This window comes from Podarcis melisellensis (genome assembly GCF_964234715.1).
Source record: "Podarcis melisellensis genome assembly, chromosome: 9".
Classification (NCBI taxonomy): domain Eukaryota; kingdom Metazoa; phylum Chordata; class Lepidosauria; order Squamata; family Lacertidae; genus Podarcis; species Podarcis melisellensis.
Genome location: NC_138541.1, coordinates 23,482,130 through 23,499,265, shown reverse-complemented (window position 1 = coordinate 23,499,265; position 17,136 = coordinate 23,482,130). Strand labels below are relative to the sequence as shown.

The window sequence follows — 17,136 nt, the reverse complement described above, 5'->3', positions numbered from 1 at the left end:
GCCACATACAGCCTTCTTGTGCTGGGGACGGGGAGGGAATGAGCCCAAAATTTTATGCCTTTGTACATACTACAGAAGGAGGCACAAGGCTCTGACAGGGTCCTAGAGCCCTTCCATTTCCTTCCCAAAGCTAGGAAAGCACCAACTAGGCTTTGGGAAGGAGGAAGGAGGACGCTGTGACCCTGTCAGAGTCCTTATGCCTCCTTCCCAAAGGCTGGCACCTCCCCTATTTAGCTTTGGGAAAGCAGTGCAAGGGAGTGGCTCAAACATTGCTGTGGGCCACCAGAAAAGGCATTGAGAGCCACATGAGGCCCTTGGGCCATGCATTGGACCACCTTGGTCTAGATACTGTAGTCCTCCTTTCCTTCTCCCTCTGAATCAGTTTTAGAATGGCATATAAATGGGTTGTGCTTTTAAAAAATAAAAATAAAAATGTGCCAATTGGAACTTTCCCCTTAAGCCACACCAATGGGGTGTGTGTGCGTGGAGGGGGTTATCATGGCAAGGGAAGAAAATTATAATTCATCTCATGCTGTGCTCCCAATAAACCCCCCCTTCCCTTACACACAGCTGTAATTAATTACAGAAAATGAGGAGGCATAACTGCATGCTATTCATTAACCATAACATGTAGTGTGAACCTAAGATTCTGCTGGAATAATACAGTCAGAGCTGGGAATGATCAAAAGGCATCGGCATGGCACAACTGAGTTGCAGATTAAGCCCACAGTATGTACTGAGTTGGGAACTGAATCTTATGACTTGCCTAATATGTATTAAATTTTAAGAATTTCTAATCTTGTAGAATTCTGGGAGCAGAACATTTCACAACAAAAAAGTACACATTTCCAAAATACAGTATGAAAAACATGCAATCTGAGTAACTGGGAGATCTAATGTTTGTGTACTGTAGGTTTCAAATCCATTAAAAGAAAGGATTCTGCCTGTTTTCCTTTGACAAATTTGAAATGTGTGCTTCAGCTGCTACAGGAATAAGCAGGCAGTTCTAAATCAAACATACGCAACTTGGCTAATAGCAACATTCCAGCTTGGGATATGGACAGAAATAATCTCATCTCTCTCTCTGGCCTCAGTGCCAATGAGAGGTCCCTGGCAAAATATTTCAGAAGAGCAACAGTTAAAGCTGTCAGGCAGAACAGTCCAAACGGAGAATCTGTTGCTCTGGAGGGCTTTGGATGAAGGAGAGATGTTTTGCTAGCCTCTGTATAATTGCAGGAGGGAAGCCCGCTGGCGAGCACCTCAGTGTACTCACCCAAATAGCTAGTGAGTGAAAGCTGCCACCAGTAGTATCCCTGCTGGCAGTAGCCAGCAGAGGACCCCAAAATGGGTGTTTCAGGGTGTGAAGCAGGGCTGCCACAATATCTATAAGAACCCTACTGTTGTCATGTGACAGCATAGAGTCCAATTTGGTCCTCCTTAACATGCCAGCCTGCAATTTGGCTCAGTAGAGGGGCATTTTTCCTCTTTCCATTCCCTTCTCCACCTCCCATCCTGGCTGGCATGAGCGCTGGGGCTGTGAATGTGACACTGCCTGCAGCGCTCCATTAAGCTGTGCTGCTGTTGCTGCTGCTGCTAGAGGTTTGGGATTAACTGTCCTCCTGTGATACTGTGGGTCTTCAAGAGGTGAGTTTGGGAATGTTTTTCTTGCAGGATTGGAAAATATTCAGGCTCTGGCCAGCAAACCTAATAGCTCTTCCCCTTTTCCCCCATTTATACAATATTCACTTTTTATGGATAGATTCTATAATCAAAAGTCCTTTGGAGAGAAATTTAGAGGCTATCAACTCCACCAGCCCATGATTCCTACAGAATCCACAGCTGCAGATGAACCACACAATCTTTTTCGTTCCTGACAGATGCTGGAATTTCCCCCCTGGGGTGGTGGGGGTGTCATCCAATGCTGCCTTCCTCTGCATTTTCATATCAGTCTCCAAAAGGTCATGCAACACATCGGCCAAGGTGCTGGATACACTCTGAGATCAGTCGATCACAATTGCCAGATTGGTGACAAGTTTTCCATTGATGGAGCATTCTTTTTATCTTGGCATGTCTAACAGCAATTTTCTTTGGTCCTTGCATGTATCTGTTCCTAGCCCTTGCAGGGTAATCTTCCCCCCTTTCCTCGCAACCTAAATTAAACAGGACTAGGTAAAGAAAAACCAGATTCTGCCACTAAAGCTAACCATGCCCAGCTGCAGAGGAAAATCTTAAAATGCTGGTGCTGAATAGAATTCAATGCTAGCTCCAGGTGGGCCTGGCTTGAGAAAGCCCAGGGGTGGATGGGACACCAAAAAGGCCTTTCCCTAATCCTAAACCTACACGTTTCCTCCAGAGGGAGCTCACTAAAGATGACTTCAGTTATCCGGATATCTTCTTGTTGGGAAAGGCAGTCAGTAAGGTACTGTGATCCATTCTTGACACAGTGCATAAACTATGGTGGAAGTAATCCGTGAGGCACCCTTCAGATGTTGTTGGAGTCTTAACTCCCATCAGCTCCTGTTAGCATGACCAGTGGAAAAAGATGATGGAAGTTGTACTCCAACATCTGGAGTGCACTACATTGGCTAACCAGAAGCTGCAGTAGGCTGCCAACCTAGGTTACTTTAAAAAGGGATTAGACAAATTCATGGAGGATAGGGCTGTCAACAACTAGTCATGATGGCTGTGTGTGTAATACTTCAAATATTGCAGTTGTTGGGCACATGAGTGGAACAGTGGCTGTTGCATTCATGTCATGTGTGCAGGCATCTCATAAGCATCTTGTTGGCCACTGTGAGAGCAGGATGCTGGACCAGATAGGCCTTTGGTCTGATCCAGCAGAGTTCTGCTTAGGTTTTTATGACTTGCTTATGTGTAATACTTTTCACTTGGCAGCTTTCATATTTCCTGTGTTTAATTGAAATACTGTTTGGGTTTTTGCTGACATCCCTCTTTTACATAGTAATTTTCATGTACATATTATTCAGAAACCAATCCAAGGCTCATACTGCACACGCAACATTTTTTACTTCCTCTCTTAGCACTTGCGTTGCACTGCTTCTATATGGCAACCATTACTTGAATGCTATTTTAATACTTTTTTCTTGAGAGCCACGTCACTTTTTGTAGAACACCATATACAAATAAGGGAAGACAGTGACATGTTTCTTTGTTCTAGAGGTATTTCTTTAGTTGGGCTACTATGTTCTGCTGTGAAAAAAGACATGTGGGCTTGGGAACTGAGAAGTCGCAATGGCCAACCAGATGCCCACAAGAAGCCAGAAAAGGAGGACATGATCCTAGCCTTGTCCTCTATGAATTTGTATAACCCTCTTTTAAAGCCATCCAAGTTGATGGCCGTCACTGCCTCCTGTGGGAATTCCGTAGTTTAACTATGTGATAGGTATGTGACAATAGTAGGTGTGGTGTTTGCCCTCCTATGTGTGTGACATCATACTGGGTTCATAGGGAAAGGGTTAACTAATTGTAAAGTGACTAACCAATGGGAACCCAGGGGGCAGAGTTAACTGTGTATAAGGTTTAAGCACAGAGGTTTTTTTAGGGAGTTAGAGTTGTTGAGAAGACAGTCTGGAGTTAGGAAAGACAGAGAAGATAAGTCTGTGGGTTGGGCTAGTCTGGTGTGAGAGAGTGAGAGAATTTGTTAAGAGGAGTCAGTCAAACAGTTGAGATAATCAGCCAGAAGGTATTAGGAAGGTATAGGCCGGTAAGGAAACTAAAGTTAAGATACTGACAGGAATATTATCTGAGAAACCATAAACTTGTTAATGTTTGTAAAATAAACTTGTTTTTTGGTTCACTTTTAACAACTGACTGGACTCAGTGTTTTACCAGAGAGTAACTGGTTGGTGGCAGCGGGGAAGCAAGCACAGTGGTGGCACAGGGATCAATAGACCGTTAAACGTCTGGGGACCCTGTGTGATCGCCACAGTAGGCTTTTCTGCTTGAATAGGGAAGTCATTCAATCTGTTCATGGCCCCACAAGCTTCCCATAGGCATTTGTCAGTGTGTGTGAGGAACAGGATTCTAGACTAGAGACACCTGTGATCTGATCCAGCAGTGCTCTTACTGTGTTGTTATGGATCCCTTTAAACGTTCAGGGTAATAAGCTTTTTCGGGCAGCATCCTTGTTGTGCAGCTTCATCACCTAGTGTCCATGAGGGGAATGGTTTTGAATCGGCAAATGGCAGGAAGGAAATTCTCCCCCCTCCCCTTTTCTACATTTCTAATTGTGGCCTCCAGCTGCTACTGTTCATTTTTTTTAAAAAAAAGTTGGGGGGAAGTTGCAGGATGAGAGAGAGTGACACAAGCAAAGGCATTCCAAAGCTTTGTAGTGCTGTGGGAAATAATAATGAACTGCCTCATAGAGTTGTCATAGAATTGTAGAGTTGGAAGGAACCAAGAGGTTCATCTAGTCCATCCCCCTGGAATGCAGGAATCCTTTGGCCCAACGTGGGGCTCAAATCCACAACCTTGAGAACATGCTCTACTGACTGTGCCTCAGGCAAATAAATTGCCAACTGGAAAGTAAAGCAGTTCACCCCTCCACTCATAATTCAAAATATTCCTTAAAGCTTGCATCATAAAGACCACATTCAAATTGCCACAAAAGTCAGATGAAAAAGTGTTATTTTATTTGTTTAAAAATGTGCAAATGTGCTTGAATGCTTTTTTAAGTTCTAAAAGATAATAATTTTGGCTTTGTTTATTGGGTGAACACAATCACCTGGCTATGAGTTATTTTTTGTTTGTTTTTAGTATCTAATATTGCAAAAGAGCTGGAGCCTAGTATTGTATGTAACTTCTTTAAAAGATGCTGTGAAACTCTATAGCTCTATTTGTAAAATACCCCCACCCTTTTCAAACTGGTCAGTGGGGGCATTATAGGCACACTCTCAGGTTAACAGGCTTGAGTGTTCCTTTGCCGTTACCCTTTCATGTTCATAATACATTATGGCATCCGTGTGACAAGGTGCTTTTAAGCATGACACTGGGCTATTTAGTTTTACCGACCTGTGAAGTTCTGCATTTTTCTGATACTTTTGCTTTGCTCATCCAGTCATCAGTGTGTGGTGCAACCTGTAGCCTAGACACTTAGATGCTAAGTGAAAGAGCTTTTGTTCAGCTACATCTGCATCTGGAAAGTGATGCTTTGATACAGACCTTTGACTTTTCCAGGTATAAGGCCTTTATTAACTATAAGAACATAGGAAACTGCCTAATTCTGATTCAGACTGTTGGTCCATCTTGCACAACGTTGTCTATAATGACTGACAGTAGCTCTCTAGGGTTTCAGGTAGGAAACATTCCCAGACCTACCCAGAGATGCTAGCAGTTGAACCTGACATCTTCTGAATGTCAGGCAGATGATCTACCACTGACCTATGTCATTTCCCCCCATGAGTAACTAGTTAGAGGCAATGTAGGTACTCAACCTTTCACCCTTTTGTGACTGTTATCATCACCATTCCACAATGGAAATTGTTTATTTCTCTTTTACATATCCATGCTCATTAGTCATCTCATCCAACAATGACTTGGCCAGCCAGGGCCCTGTTGCTTAAGAGACAAAGAAACGGAACACTGTGTAACATTGCTGCTGAGTGGCTCACTTTGTTTACTCTACTTAGTATATACAGGTGTTGGTTTCTGAGACTGAAAGTGCATATGGAAGGGAAGATACTTCATGTTGACCTTGGAGAGGGTATGCACCTGTTTTGAGTATGGTTAGCTGGTCTAAGGGAAAGATACGTAGCTTATGTTCTATGTATGGGTGGGGATGTTGCTGGGCTAAACTCTCATCATTCCTGACCACTGACCATGTTGACTGGGGCTGATGGTAATTGGTGTCCAACAATATCTGGAAGTCTACAGGTTCCGCACACCCATCTAATTGGCTATAAAGTTGCACACACACACACCCCATTAGATTAAGTTGCGATGTGATTCTGTGATTATCTAATGCAGTGTTTCCCAACCTTGGGCCTCCAGCTGTTTTTGAACTACAATTCCCATCATCCCTGACCACTGGTCTTGCTAGCTAGGGATGATGGGAGTTGTAGGCCAAAAACATCTGGAGGCACAAGGTTGGGAAACACTGATCTAATGGGTCCAATATGCGATGAATCACACCAAATCTGTTTGCTGAATATATTTCTTTAGATATCTGCTCAAAGGATCGTCTTTGTTTTTCTTCTCCCTCTGGGTGTAATACTGTGTTCAGAGGAATGTTTGCTTTGAATGGTAGCCCTTCTGGGAAGAAAAACAAAATCTTGTATAACTTTTTCAAGCATGAGATTAGTCAGAGATAATCAGAAAGCAACTTGTTTAAGGAAGCTTCCAGACTGTCAGTGCTTTGCAGGAGTGATTCAAGTGCATACTGACCTGGAGTGTTAGTTTTTTCTTGTTTGAAGTGGGATAAAGTGCTCTGTTGCCCTAGTGCAATAAATTCACTTTAAAAATTGACCTTTTTTGGTTAAGAAAGTGACAAGAAAATGCACTGAAAATTGTGAGATGGACAAATGGCTGACGTGTAATCACACCACAAGCAAATCAGGATGAATGTAGGTTGAACATTCATTGTCATATAGCCACCCCATAAAAATTTCAGAATGAATGCTCAATAAACATTGGACATAGTCTAACCACCACGTTAACTATGTGTAAGCAAATTAGGATGAATATTGAATAAACAGGTTGCATGGAAGGAGCCCTAAGCAAAACCAGGTTAGCAGCAACATTGTTTAGAAAGAAGATATACGGTAAGTAACTTGTGCAGTTATTGAGCTGAGAAGGAATCAATGAGTTGTCTGGTCAAACAAAGTCCAGGTCCAGCCTCTCTCCTTAGATCAGCTGACCCAAAGCTATGCTTTAGTTTAGGAGAGATGGGACCAAAGGATTGCTAAGCAGCTCTGCTTGCCATCATTTGGAGCTGCTTCCAAGCAAAGACAACTCTAATTGATCTATGCATAACTGTGAAATTCATTGGAGGCTTCTGAATTGGCTCCTAAGGGGACATCTCTGCAATCAGGTTCCTGCTTCAGCTATGTTGGAACAATGGTTTAGAAGATGGCTCCTGATTAAAGATTAGCAACACCATGCTGGCTTACTCTGAGCAGCTTCTCCCTACTGGTTGCAAATACAACTTTGCAGGTTGGATACGTATCCTGTTGTATTAATCCCTGCAAGTTCACTTATTTTTCCTGGTGAGTTTATGGACAATTCTGTGTTGTCTTTGTATCTCAGGTTGCTACACAGGAGCCAACTCCTAGGGGCCAAGGTAGCTTCACACACACCCTAAAATATTTGAGGAGGGCACCGCCTGCAAAGTTGATAGGCATCGCCATTCAAATGGTAGGCATGTGATAGATTATTCAGGGTGGGGCTTACCTGCCCTCCCCCCATATTTTATTCAAGTTGGCACCCCTGGGTTGCTACATGCTTTGCATTTTAATCCATTGTCCATTGCCTACCAATGTAGTCATAATGGTGTTTCGTTTTGTGTAATTGAATTTTCTCCAGACTCTGACAAATTTGAAGAATCTTGACATTCCACAGCAGCTGTGGTGCAAGATGGATATGTATGTCACAGGGACAGGGATTCCTTTTAAGCCTGAGGGCTATCATTTCCTTGTGGATAACCTTCTGGAGCCCAGCAGAAAAATTGAGCAGAGCAACATATGTGATTCTTACCTTTGTATAGTAGGGTACAATCTATACAAGCAAAAGTCAGAATTTCCACAGGGAGGCAAGAGGCATTATGACAGTTCAATGACACATTCTAGTCAGTCAAATGCACTCAAGAAAGATGTGAAGCAGGGCAAGTGAGGGCTATGATGACCTGGCAAGGCAGTATGGCCTGCAGAGAGTCCTGAGGGCTGTATAAAGAGGTCTGGAGAGCCTGAGGTTCCCCACACCTGATGAGTCAGTTCAATTGAATTTAGTACTGTGTGGTTGTTTCTGTTCCTATTCAATTCTGAATTAGGGGGAGTTGTGCTTGGTCTTTTGCAGTGAATTCCAAAGTACTGTCTATTCGAGAGCTGTAGTTAGACGCCTTGATGTTATTTTTAGAATTTTTTCTTTTTTGTTCTTGCCTACAACCACCTTCCAACTAACTTAAATTGCATCCTGCCTGCAACATATATAAACATTTTATTGGGGGGGGTGGAAAGTGGAGTAATGTAACATCAAGAAAACATGTAAAAAGAGAGAGAGGGAAATCTGCTATTGATTTTTTGCATGAGATGGAGATTGGAGTCTTTATATGCGACACTGCCTTCCATATATGGTATTCCTGCACCATCAGAGAAAAACTGTGAGAATGCTATTGGACTGGACAGATAGGCACTCCCTTTGCCATGTTCATCTCACCTTTTAGGTGATGAGCTCTGACATCAAAAGGTCCCAGGCTCAGTCTCTGGCTTCTCCAGTTGAAGGGATCTCTAGCAGCTGGGGTTGAGAGAGACCTCTGCCTAAGACCTTGAAGAGCCAGTAGTCTTAGGTGAACTAATGGTCTAAGCTGGTAGGAGGCAGGTGTGTGTGTGGCAGTGGAACACAAGATTCTACTGCTTCTTTTTTAACCCCTGAGATCAGTGGTTCCCAAACCACTTTTTCCCATGGACATTTTGAGATATAGCTTTCTAGAGCAAAAATAGTCAAGTGTTGTCCATTGAGTCTCTGAGATAATGGCAGCATGTTGTACCTGGGCAAGGTTCTCTCTTACAGGAGCGGTATAGGGTTTTGTGCATGAGTTAGGTTGCCACCATGTCTGCTGGGACAGAAGAAGAATTGTTTTAAAAACTTCAGCTCATAAATAAAGGCACAGACAGGCCTGCAATCCTTCAAAATACTAGCAGGAAGATTTTCAGGTTACCCTGTCCTAGAGATTCCTAGACCTTTATTTGTTTTAAATGTGCAACCCCACCCTACATAGTTAACAAACAGCAAGCCAGTTTATAAAAATATTTAGAAATGCAAAAGGCCTAATAGTGCTTGTTTCTTGTTGCAGTACAATTATTGGGTCAGATAATATAAGTATTAGAATAATACAGATCATGTTCTTAAAAGTGCTTGAAAGTTCATTTTGTTTTCATATTGCCAATATTAGATCTAAAATGCCACTGCCTTAATTCACTTTGCAAACCTTGGCATGCTTATGCTGGCTATTGCAAGAAGCACTTCTGTGGTTTATCAACTCAGTTTTGACTTGTTTTTGTTGAGTTTTGATTGCTATCCACTATTTAGGAAACATAGTATCAGAAATAAATTCTTTGTAACACCCAGTGTGCAATAATGGTTCTTAACTGTGGTATGATGTGTGTCTACCTTGGCAAGGATTAGAAGAGGCTATATTTTTTGAATTGAGGACTGAAGACTTGGCAACATTTTTCACAGAGGCACCGGCTTGCGAGGGCGATGTGTGGGGGGGGGATGTCGTGATGTCGCAAAGTCTAATATGTGAGCATTGCTCCTTCCTTCCAAAGCTGGGCAAAAGCTTTCCAGGCTTCCGGAAGGTGGTACCAGGCCTCTGAGAGGATGCTGGAGCCCTGTCGTCTCTTTCCCAAAGGTGGGTGGGCTTTGGGAAGGTGGCAGAAAGGCTCTTGGACCCTTTAAGGAACTAGCCTAGCCCCCCTAGTCCACTGACTGCACACCACTGTTGGCTACACTCCTGTATGACACAAATCTTTGCTGTTCCCTGTTAGGCACATCAGCACTGGTTTTCCACAGTGCCCTCAACTTTTTATACACCTCAGTGATGTCTGAACTAAGGCAGCCAGCCAAAGTGCACAAATAGAAAACGTTGTTGTTTTTAAAGGGGGCAGAAGGGGAAAGAGCTCTTTCTGGGTGTCTTATGCAGAAGAAAGCAGCTTTTGTGCTATGTTGAGAGCCTTTTGTATGGAGGTTAAATTGGAAGGGGGGAAATTCAGAGGCTGAAATGAGCCCAGAGACCCCCAGTTGGCTATTCATTTTTTAAATACACTTTTATAATCTTTTTTTAAAAAATAATATAAACCACCCATTCATTCAAACATGGATTCTCCCAAAACATCAATGTGGTATTTTTAAAGAAAAAAAACAAAAATAAATAAATAAATAACCAATATAATATCTGAGAGGTAATACATCAAATCTATTCCACCAGCTAAAACAATACAGTAAATAGCTTGGGCAATGAATTGGGTACCAAAAAGAAACACTGAGACGACTTGTCTTACCTCCTTCAGGAGGGTATTCCAAAGTCAATCGCCAAAAAGGCCCTGTCCTTCCTAACACACCTTTCCTAGAGATAGAACTTGGAAAGGGACCTAGTTTGAAGGTCTTCATGTGAGTGGCAGGTAGATATGGGGTGGGGGGAGGTGTTCAAGTGATTTAGCCCTTCAAAGGTACTTAAAGTACTTGGAACTGAGCTTGAGAACAAAACGACATCCAATGTACTATAATTCCTTCAGTATATATGCTGCATAGTTCCCATTTAGACCAAGGTGGTCCAACTTTTCATACCAAGGGGGCTGCAAGATTACTTTGACACAGAACCTGTGGGCTGCATACTGCCTTGTCATGCGTGCACGCATAGTGGTGGTCGTGGGAGAGCAAGCGCTACATCCTAGTCCTCGTGTTGTATTCCCAAAGCTGGCTGAGTGAGGCACTGGGCTTTGGGAAGGAGGTGTGAGGCTCTGGCAGGGTCCTAGAACCCTCCCACCACCTTCCTAAAACTAGGAACTCTGGCAGCAAAATTCCACATTAATTGCAGCTTCTTAACTGGGTGGTGCTGTGGGTTAAACCACAGAGCCTAGGACTTGCCTATCAGAAGGTTGGCGGTTTGAATCCCCATGACGGGGTGAGCTCCCATTGCTCGGTCCCTGCTCCTGCCAACCTAGCAGTTTGAAAGCACATCAAAGTGCAAGTAGATAAATAGGTACCACTCTGGCGGGAAGGTAAACGGCATTTCCATGCGCTGCTCTGGTTTGCCAGAAATGGCTTAGTCATGCTGGCAACATGACCCAGAAGCTGTACACTGGCTCCCTCGGCCAATAAAGCGAGATGAGCACCACAACCCCAGAGTCGGCCACGACTGGACCTAATGGTCAGGGGTCCCTTTACTTTTACCTTTAACCATTTTTAAGGGCAGCCCCACATGATTCTACTTGGAGGTTACCAAAGCATGGATTGCTGCAGCCAGGCTATCCTAGTTGAAGAAATGTCCAGGTAACAAACCAGCATAAGCTGGCTAAAGGTGTTCTGAGCCACTAAGGTCTCTAGTGACAATACTGGTTCAATAAGCATCCCTAAGCTGCATTTCTGCTCCTTCAAGAGGGAACGCAAGCTCATTCAGCACATGCACAGCCCATTTCTGATCCCAGGAATGATCAATTCACAGTGCATTCATCTTATCAGGATTCATCTTTAGTTCCTGGCCAGTTTTTGTTGTTGTTTAGTCATTTAGTTGTGTCCGACTCTTCGTGACCCCAGGGACCAGAGCACGCCAGGCACTCCTGTCTTCCACTGCCTCCCGCAGTTTGGTCAAACTCATGTTAGTAGCTTCGAGAACACTGTCCAACCATCTCATCCTCTGTCATCCCCTTCTCCTTGTGCTCTCCACCTTTCCCAACATCAGGGTCTTTTCCAGGGAGTCTTCTCTTCTCGTGAGGTGGCCAAACTATTGGAGCCTCAGCTTCAGGATCTGTCCTTCCAGTGAGCACTCAGGGCTGATTTCCTTCAGAATGCATAGGTTTGATCTTCTTGCAGTCCGTGGGACTCTCAAGAGTCTCCTCCAGCATCATAATTGAAAAGCATAAATTTGTCAGCAATCAGCCTTCTTTATGGTCCAGCTCTCACTTCCATACTGGCCAGTTACTGAGCCCAAACAGCAGTTCAGCACCTCCTAATGCATGGTGGTGACAAAAGTTCCCATAAATGCTCATCTTTGAAAATGTTGCTTGCTCTGTACTGTTTTTGACCCCCCCCCCTTTGTTTCTAAAGTATTTGTAAGTAACAGTAAAACTAATATGGTTTTCTTCCCAGAAAACGGAGGCGTGTAGTTATAGGTAATCTGAATCTGGGTATCCAATTTGCGTCTTTTGAAAAAGGAGAGATTATGGCCATTTGAGCTATCACCCTTGGAAGCCAGCTCCTATACCTTAATGAGAATCCATACAGCTTTTATTACTTGGCCAGAAATAATGGGCCTAATGCTTGTTGGCTTTAAAACACCTATGAGTAGCACTGCTTTCTCTCTCCTGCCTGTGCACTGTCTCCCTCTTGCAAAATATAAGACAAGGCCAAAGCTTAAATTAAAATCCTCAGGTTCTTATCTCCTTCCCACAGGAAAGCAAATCTGTGTTGAAAACCGTAAAATTAAGAGGAGAGCAAGGATAGCATAATTTAGCAAAAATTCATGGCAGAAGATTCTGAGCCTATATGACTGGAGGGATAGGTCAGACATTAAGATGATACCACTTGCTAAAGCAGGCTCCTTAAGGTGGTGCTCTGAAAACAAGGGAAAGTATGCAAGGGGGGGGGGAGGAAACACACAAAGAAAAAAAAATGACTCTGGCTTTGTGTTCGTTCGTTCTAAACTAGAAAGGCTTATTATACACAGACACTTCTCCTGTGCTGTATTTTTAAATATGGGCCAACAAATTCTGATCATATTAGCATTCGACTAAATCTGGATCAGTTTCCTCTTTCCTTAGCTCCCAATATTTTACATTATTTGAAGTTCTTTTTAAGCCGTATCTGCATTTTTATCTGAACCCTCCCTTCCCTATACAACCATCCGTCGTGATCTTAAATTTATGAGCAAAAAAATATTGCTTAAGGGGGATCCAGTAGGAGTCTCGTAAAAATACGCTAAGGTTTCTTTCTTGATAGCATAGCGCCCATCTACAGAAAAAGAGAAAATTAAACTACAGAACATGGTGTAATAATGCAAATGAGTCTCAAACATTTTCTGTGTTTTGCATAGACTTAGCCTGTGGGGAGAAAATTAGGAATTATTCTGGTAACTCCAGCATTTTTTTCAGCTTGAGGGGATTTCTGCATGTAGTAGTGGGATATCTTGATTTTTTTATTTAAAAAATGCTTTGCTATTTTTCTAGCAAATACTGGATACAGTTTTGTTATATGAGCTTTGTTTTACCTTAACATCCAGGGTAGTACTACTCTGATAGAAATGACTATGATTCAGTAAGGTGGTGGTGGTAGTGGTGGTTTTTTAGCACACTTCCATTATTATTCCTTTTGTTTGATATGAAATAGACTCCCCCTCCCCCCGCAGCATTGTAGTATCACTTTCAGAGTAACCTAACTTTGGGGTTACATGCAATTTGGGAGTGGGATGGTCTAAATGAAAATGAAGCAGTATTGGGAATCTTCATATCTACCATCAGCATACACTGATGAAATTGTACTGCATGACTTGATAAAATATGATGCCTTGGGAAGAAGATGCACTCGGTGAGATTGCATTGAGAAGGGGACTCGCCTTGGAGAGTAGGTCTATGAATGATGGTGGCGGCCAGATTAAATGTAGAGAGGCAGTAGTGAATATTACTTTACCAGTGCTATAGAAGCCTGCCTTTCATAGTATGTTATCAAAATAACAATAATATACATGTCTTTAACAATTTTTTTAAAAAGCTTGGTACAGATTATCCTTAGGCACTGGAAACATAAAATAAGGTGATGACAGACGCCAGCACTGCATCTGTATCAAGGGTGGAGTGTATGTGACCACCCAGATATTTCTGTACTCCAGGGACGCGGACTTATAAAAAATATTGGGGGGGCCCGGGAAAGCTCATGAATAATAAATAAGCTCATGAATATGCAAATAAAGTGGCGCCGCCTCCTCGTGAGCGAATAGGGGAGAGCGTGCTGCGCCTATTAATCAGCTCCAAAGGAAATTGGGTGGAGCTTTTGCTCGGGAGGGAGGGCAGGAGGCATGCAGCCCGCCCCTCCCTGTGCATTTTGGGCTGGGGGAGGGGCGGCCCAGTCAAGTATCGAACCTCAGAGGAACCTCCGAAAACGTGGGGGCTAGCCGGAGAAGAGAGGGTGAGCCCCCTCTGCTCCGGCCCTAAATAGGGAAAGCCACGCCCCCCAGCCAGCCGATTGGCTGGCTCGGAGGCGTGGCCGGTCGGGATTCCCCTGTTCTCGCGGGGGCTGAAACCACCAGGAGGAAGGAAATTCCTCCCGGCAGTGGTGCTGCGAAGCGGCGAAACAGCGCGGGGCTCTCCGGTTAGGGCGCGCGGCTGGCTGGCTGGCTGGCGAGGGAGCAGGTGGGGAGGAGGCAGGGGACGGCGGCGGCGCTCTGCTGGAGGGGCGCCCGAGATTATTGGGGGGCTGAGCCCCCCCAAAAAAATTATTGAGGGGGCTCGGGCCCCCTCAGGCCCCATGGAGTCGGCGCCTATGCTGTACTCTCAATTCCCATCCGCCCCAGCTAACATGACCATTAGCCAGGGATGATGGGAGTTGTAGTCCTGACAACATTTGACGGACTACAGGCTCCCCACCCCTGATCTCTATGAATGACTCCAATGAGACTTAAGCATTCCCATGTTTAATGCTGAAAATGTAATGGCAGAGCCCAGATGGAAAATAATGGGTGTGCTAACAGTCACACTATTTACACCAGTTGTTGTTTACTGCTAGATCCCTGGCTACATCTCTGCCGTTTTTAAATAATACATCAATTAATACATATTCCCAAAGAGCTGGACAGCCCCTCGTACCTGCCCTTTTGAACTGAAGTGGATAATGTGCCCATCCTGCTGTTTGGTGGCTTCCCACCTCCCCACCCGGTGATGAGAATATTGCTATGTGTGAAGCAGGCCTGTATGACTTCTGACCAATCATAACGAATGCTGCCCCAGCAGCCATTAGTTATAGCTAGCACACCTTGCGTTTTCAGTCCCAGGTAGATTGCAAAACCAGAAGGTATGTCAAACCCCTGGCAAGTCACTTTAGAAGGCTAGTGGAGTAAATGTTGTGCGGATCTGGGTGGAGTAAGGAGATTGTGGAAAACTTGCCTAGTCCAATAACCTGAAAGTGTGCTCTTTGTGCGTGGGTGGGTGTTGTTTAAACTGCCATCTTTATGCTTGGTTATTTAAAAGCTAGGCAAATAAACATGCTAAAAAAAAAACCTCACAAAAACATGACAAGCCCTATTTAAAATAAAATAAAAAATTGATACTAATGCTCTTTGTTTTTTGTTTGCAGTCCAACAAAGTACCAGTGGTGCAGCCTTCCCATGCGGTCCACCCTCTCACCCCACTTATCACCTACAGTGATGAGCACTTTTCTCCAGGGACGCATCCATCACACCTCCCCTCAGACGTCAACTCAAAACAAGGTGAGAGGCCTTAATTTATTTGCAGCCATTCGGCAGAATAGCCAAACACGTTTTGCCTTTAGCTCAGGGATGCTAAAGGCAACAATTATTCCATCCTAAAATATATCTTTATCAAGGAGCCAAATGCCTAGGTTTTCCTGGTTCACTTTTGTGAAAATAACCTCAACTGAAGTCCTTGGCGCCCCCTGCCATTTTGCCAGTGTAGTACATAAGTTCTAAATTACCAGTGCATTAGGAGGTACTTTCCCCCAAATTGGCTTCTGATAGGTGAAAGGCGGATGCCATGAACCTTTCTTAATGACCAACCAAATTCTGTTTTAAAGTTTAGATTAGGCTTTCTTTAGAGGAAACCAAGAGGCTGCTCAACCTGAAGCTTTCCCTTTCATCCAACTATTTCATCTGTATTTAAATAAATAATAGCCATTTCTTACTTGGTCGGTTGGTTTTCTGAAAGTTTAGCTTGGACACTAATCTTAATTTCAGATATTACCACAGAAAGTAAATGCTGTTTATGGTGTGCACACATTATTATGTGTGTGTTTGCTTTCGGTTACCTGAATTTTTAACTTTGCTTCGTAATAAAAATTTCGTGTGGTGTGTGTGTTTTTTCCTTTAAAGAACAATTCCCCAAGTTTTTCTTACAGTAATATAGGAAGTTTCTAATGGATAAAAATGTAGAATATGTGCCTAGTTGAGTGGTAGAGCATTTGCTTTGTGTCCAGAAGGTCTCATTTTCAGTCCTCAGCATCTCCAGGTGGGGCCAGAAGGGTCTTCTGTCTGAAACACTGAGCAGTCACAGCCAGCCACTGTAGACAGAATTGAGCTGGACAGACCAATGGACTGACTCAGTATAAGGCAGCTTCTGTTGTTCCTGTATTTTACTGCCTAGACTGCTGGAGCGTAGTTGTTGTTCCTTTGAATTTTGGAGTGCAAGAGACAGCTTAGCTGGCTTCAGGAGTAGCCACTGCATTGATAGGCCACTCTGCAATCATTGCTGGTGATATCTACTGTTGCAATTGCTTAGAATCTAGTAGAATATACGTAGGTTAGAGTGGTTGTGACAGTTTAGGCTTGGTAGACCATGCTATGTTCGGCAGTGCCATTTCTGAAAACAACTGAAAAATCTATGGTGAGAGGGAAGAAGGACTTAGAAATAAGGTGCTGTTGGCTCTTTCGTGTCTCCTAGGCAATGTTGTGTCCCATGATGTGGTCCTGTCCAAACATGCCATTTTGGAAAGAAGTGACCAGCCACATGAATGTGGTTTTCACATATCCCTGATCTTCTCAGATGTCAACATGTTGCTGAATTATATACCAACCCATTGGAATTTAACCAAAGGGCAATGACATTGGCTGTTGCGTGCACTCACAGTGGCTAAATGTTTAACTGGAAAGAAACTTCCTATATCCCTCCTCTCCATCATACGATGGACAGAAAATATGATCCAACTGGCCATTTATCAGAAAGAGCCTTCCGTAAGCAGAAAAATGATGAGAAATACTCCGATATATGGACCCTCTGCACAGAACTGCTTGCATAAACAACAGATGCTGGGCAAGTTTGGGATGATAATCTAATTCTCTCTCCCCTCTCTTTACATCGGTACATAACGATTGCTCGTTGTAAATTTCTTTAATTATAAATGTTCCTTGTATTTGTGAAATTTGTATTTGTCCCCATTCTGTATATAAAATATTCACACACATAAAAGAAGGAAAGGTAAAGGTACCCCTGACCGTTCGGTCCAGTTGCGGACGACTCTGGGGTT

General features: G+C 43.5%; 1 protein-coding gene across 4 annotated transcripts in view; it reads left to right on the top strand.

Annotated features, from left to right (window-relative positions):
• Nucleotides 1–17,136, top strand: part of LEF1 (lymphoid enhancer binding factor 1) — a 104,940-nt gene that overhangs the window by 51,159 nt on the left and 36,645 nt on the right. For all 4 annotated transcript variants that reach the window (XM_081925184.1, XM_081925181.1, XM_081925183.1 and 1 more), the window contains exon 5: nucleotides 15,235–15,367. In XM_081925184.1, the coding sequence (XP_081781310.1) occupies nucleotides 15,235–15,367 (133 nt within the window). The remainder of the gene's footprint in view (nucleotides 1–15,234; nucleotides 15,368–17,136) is intronic.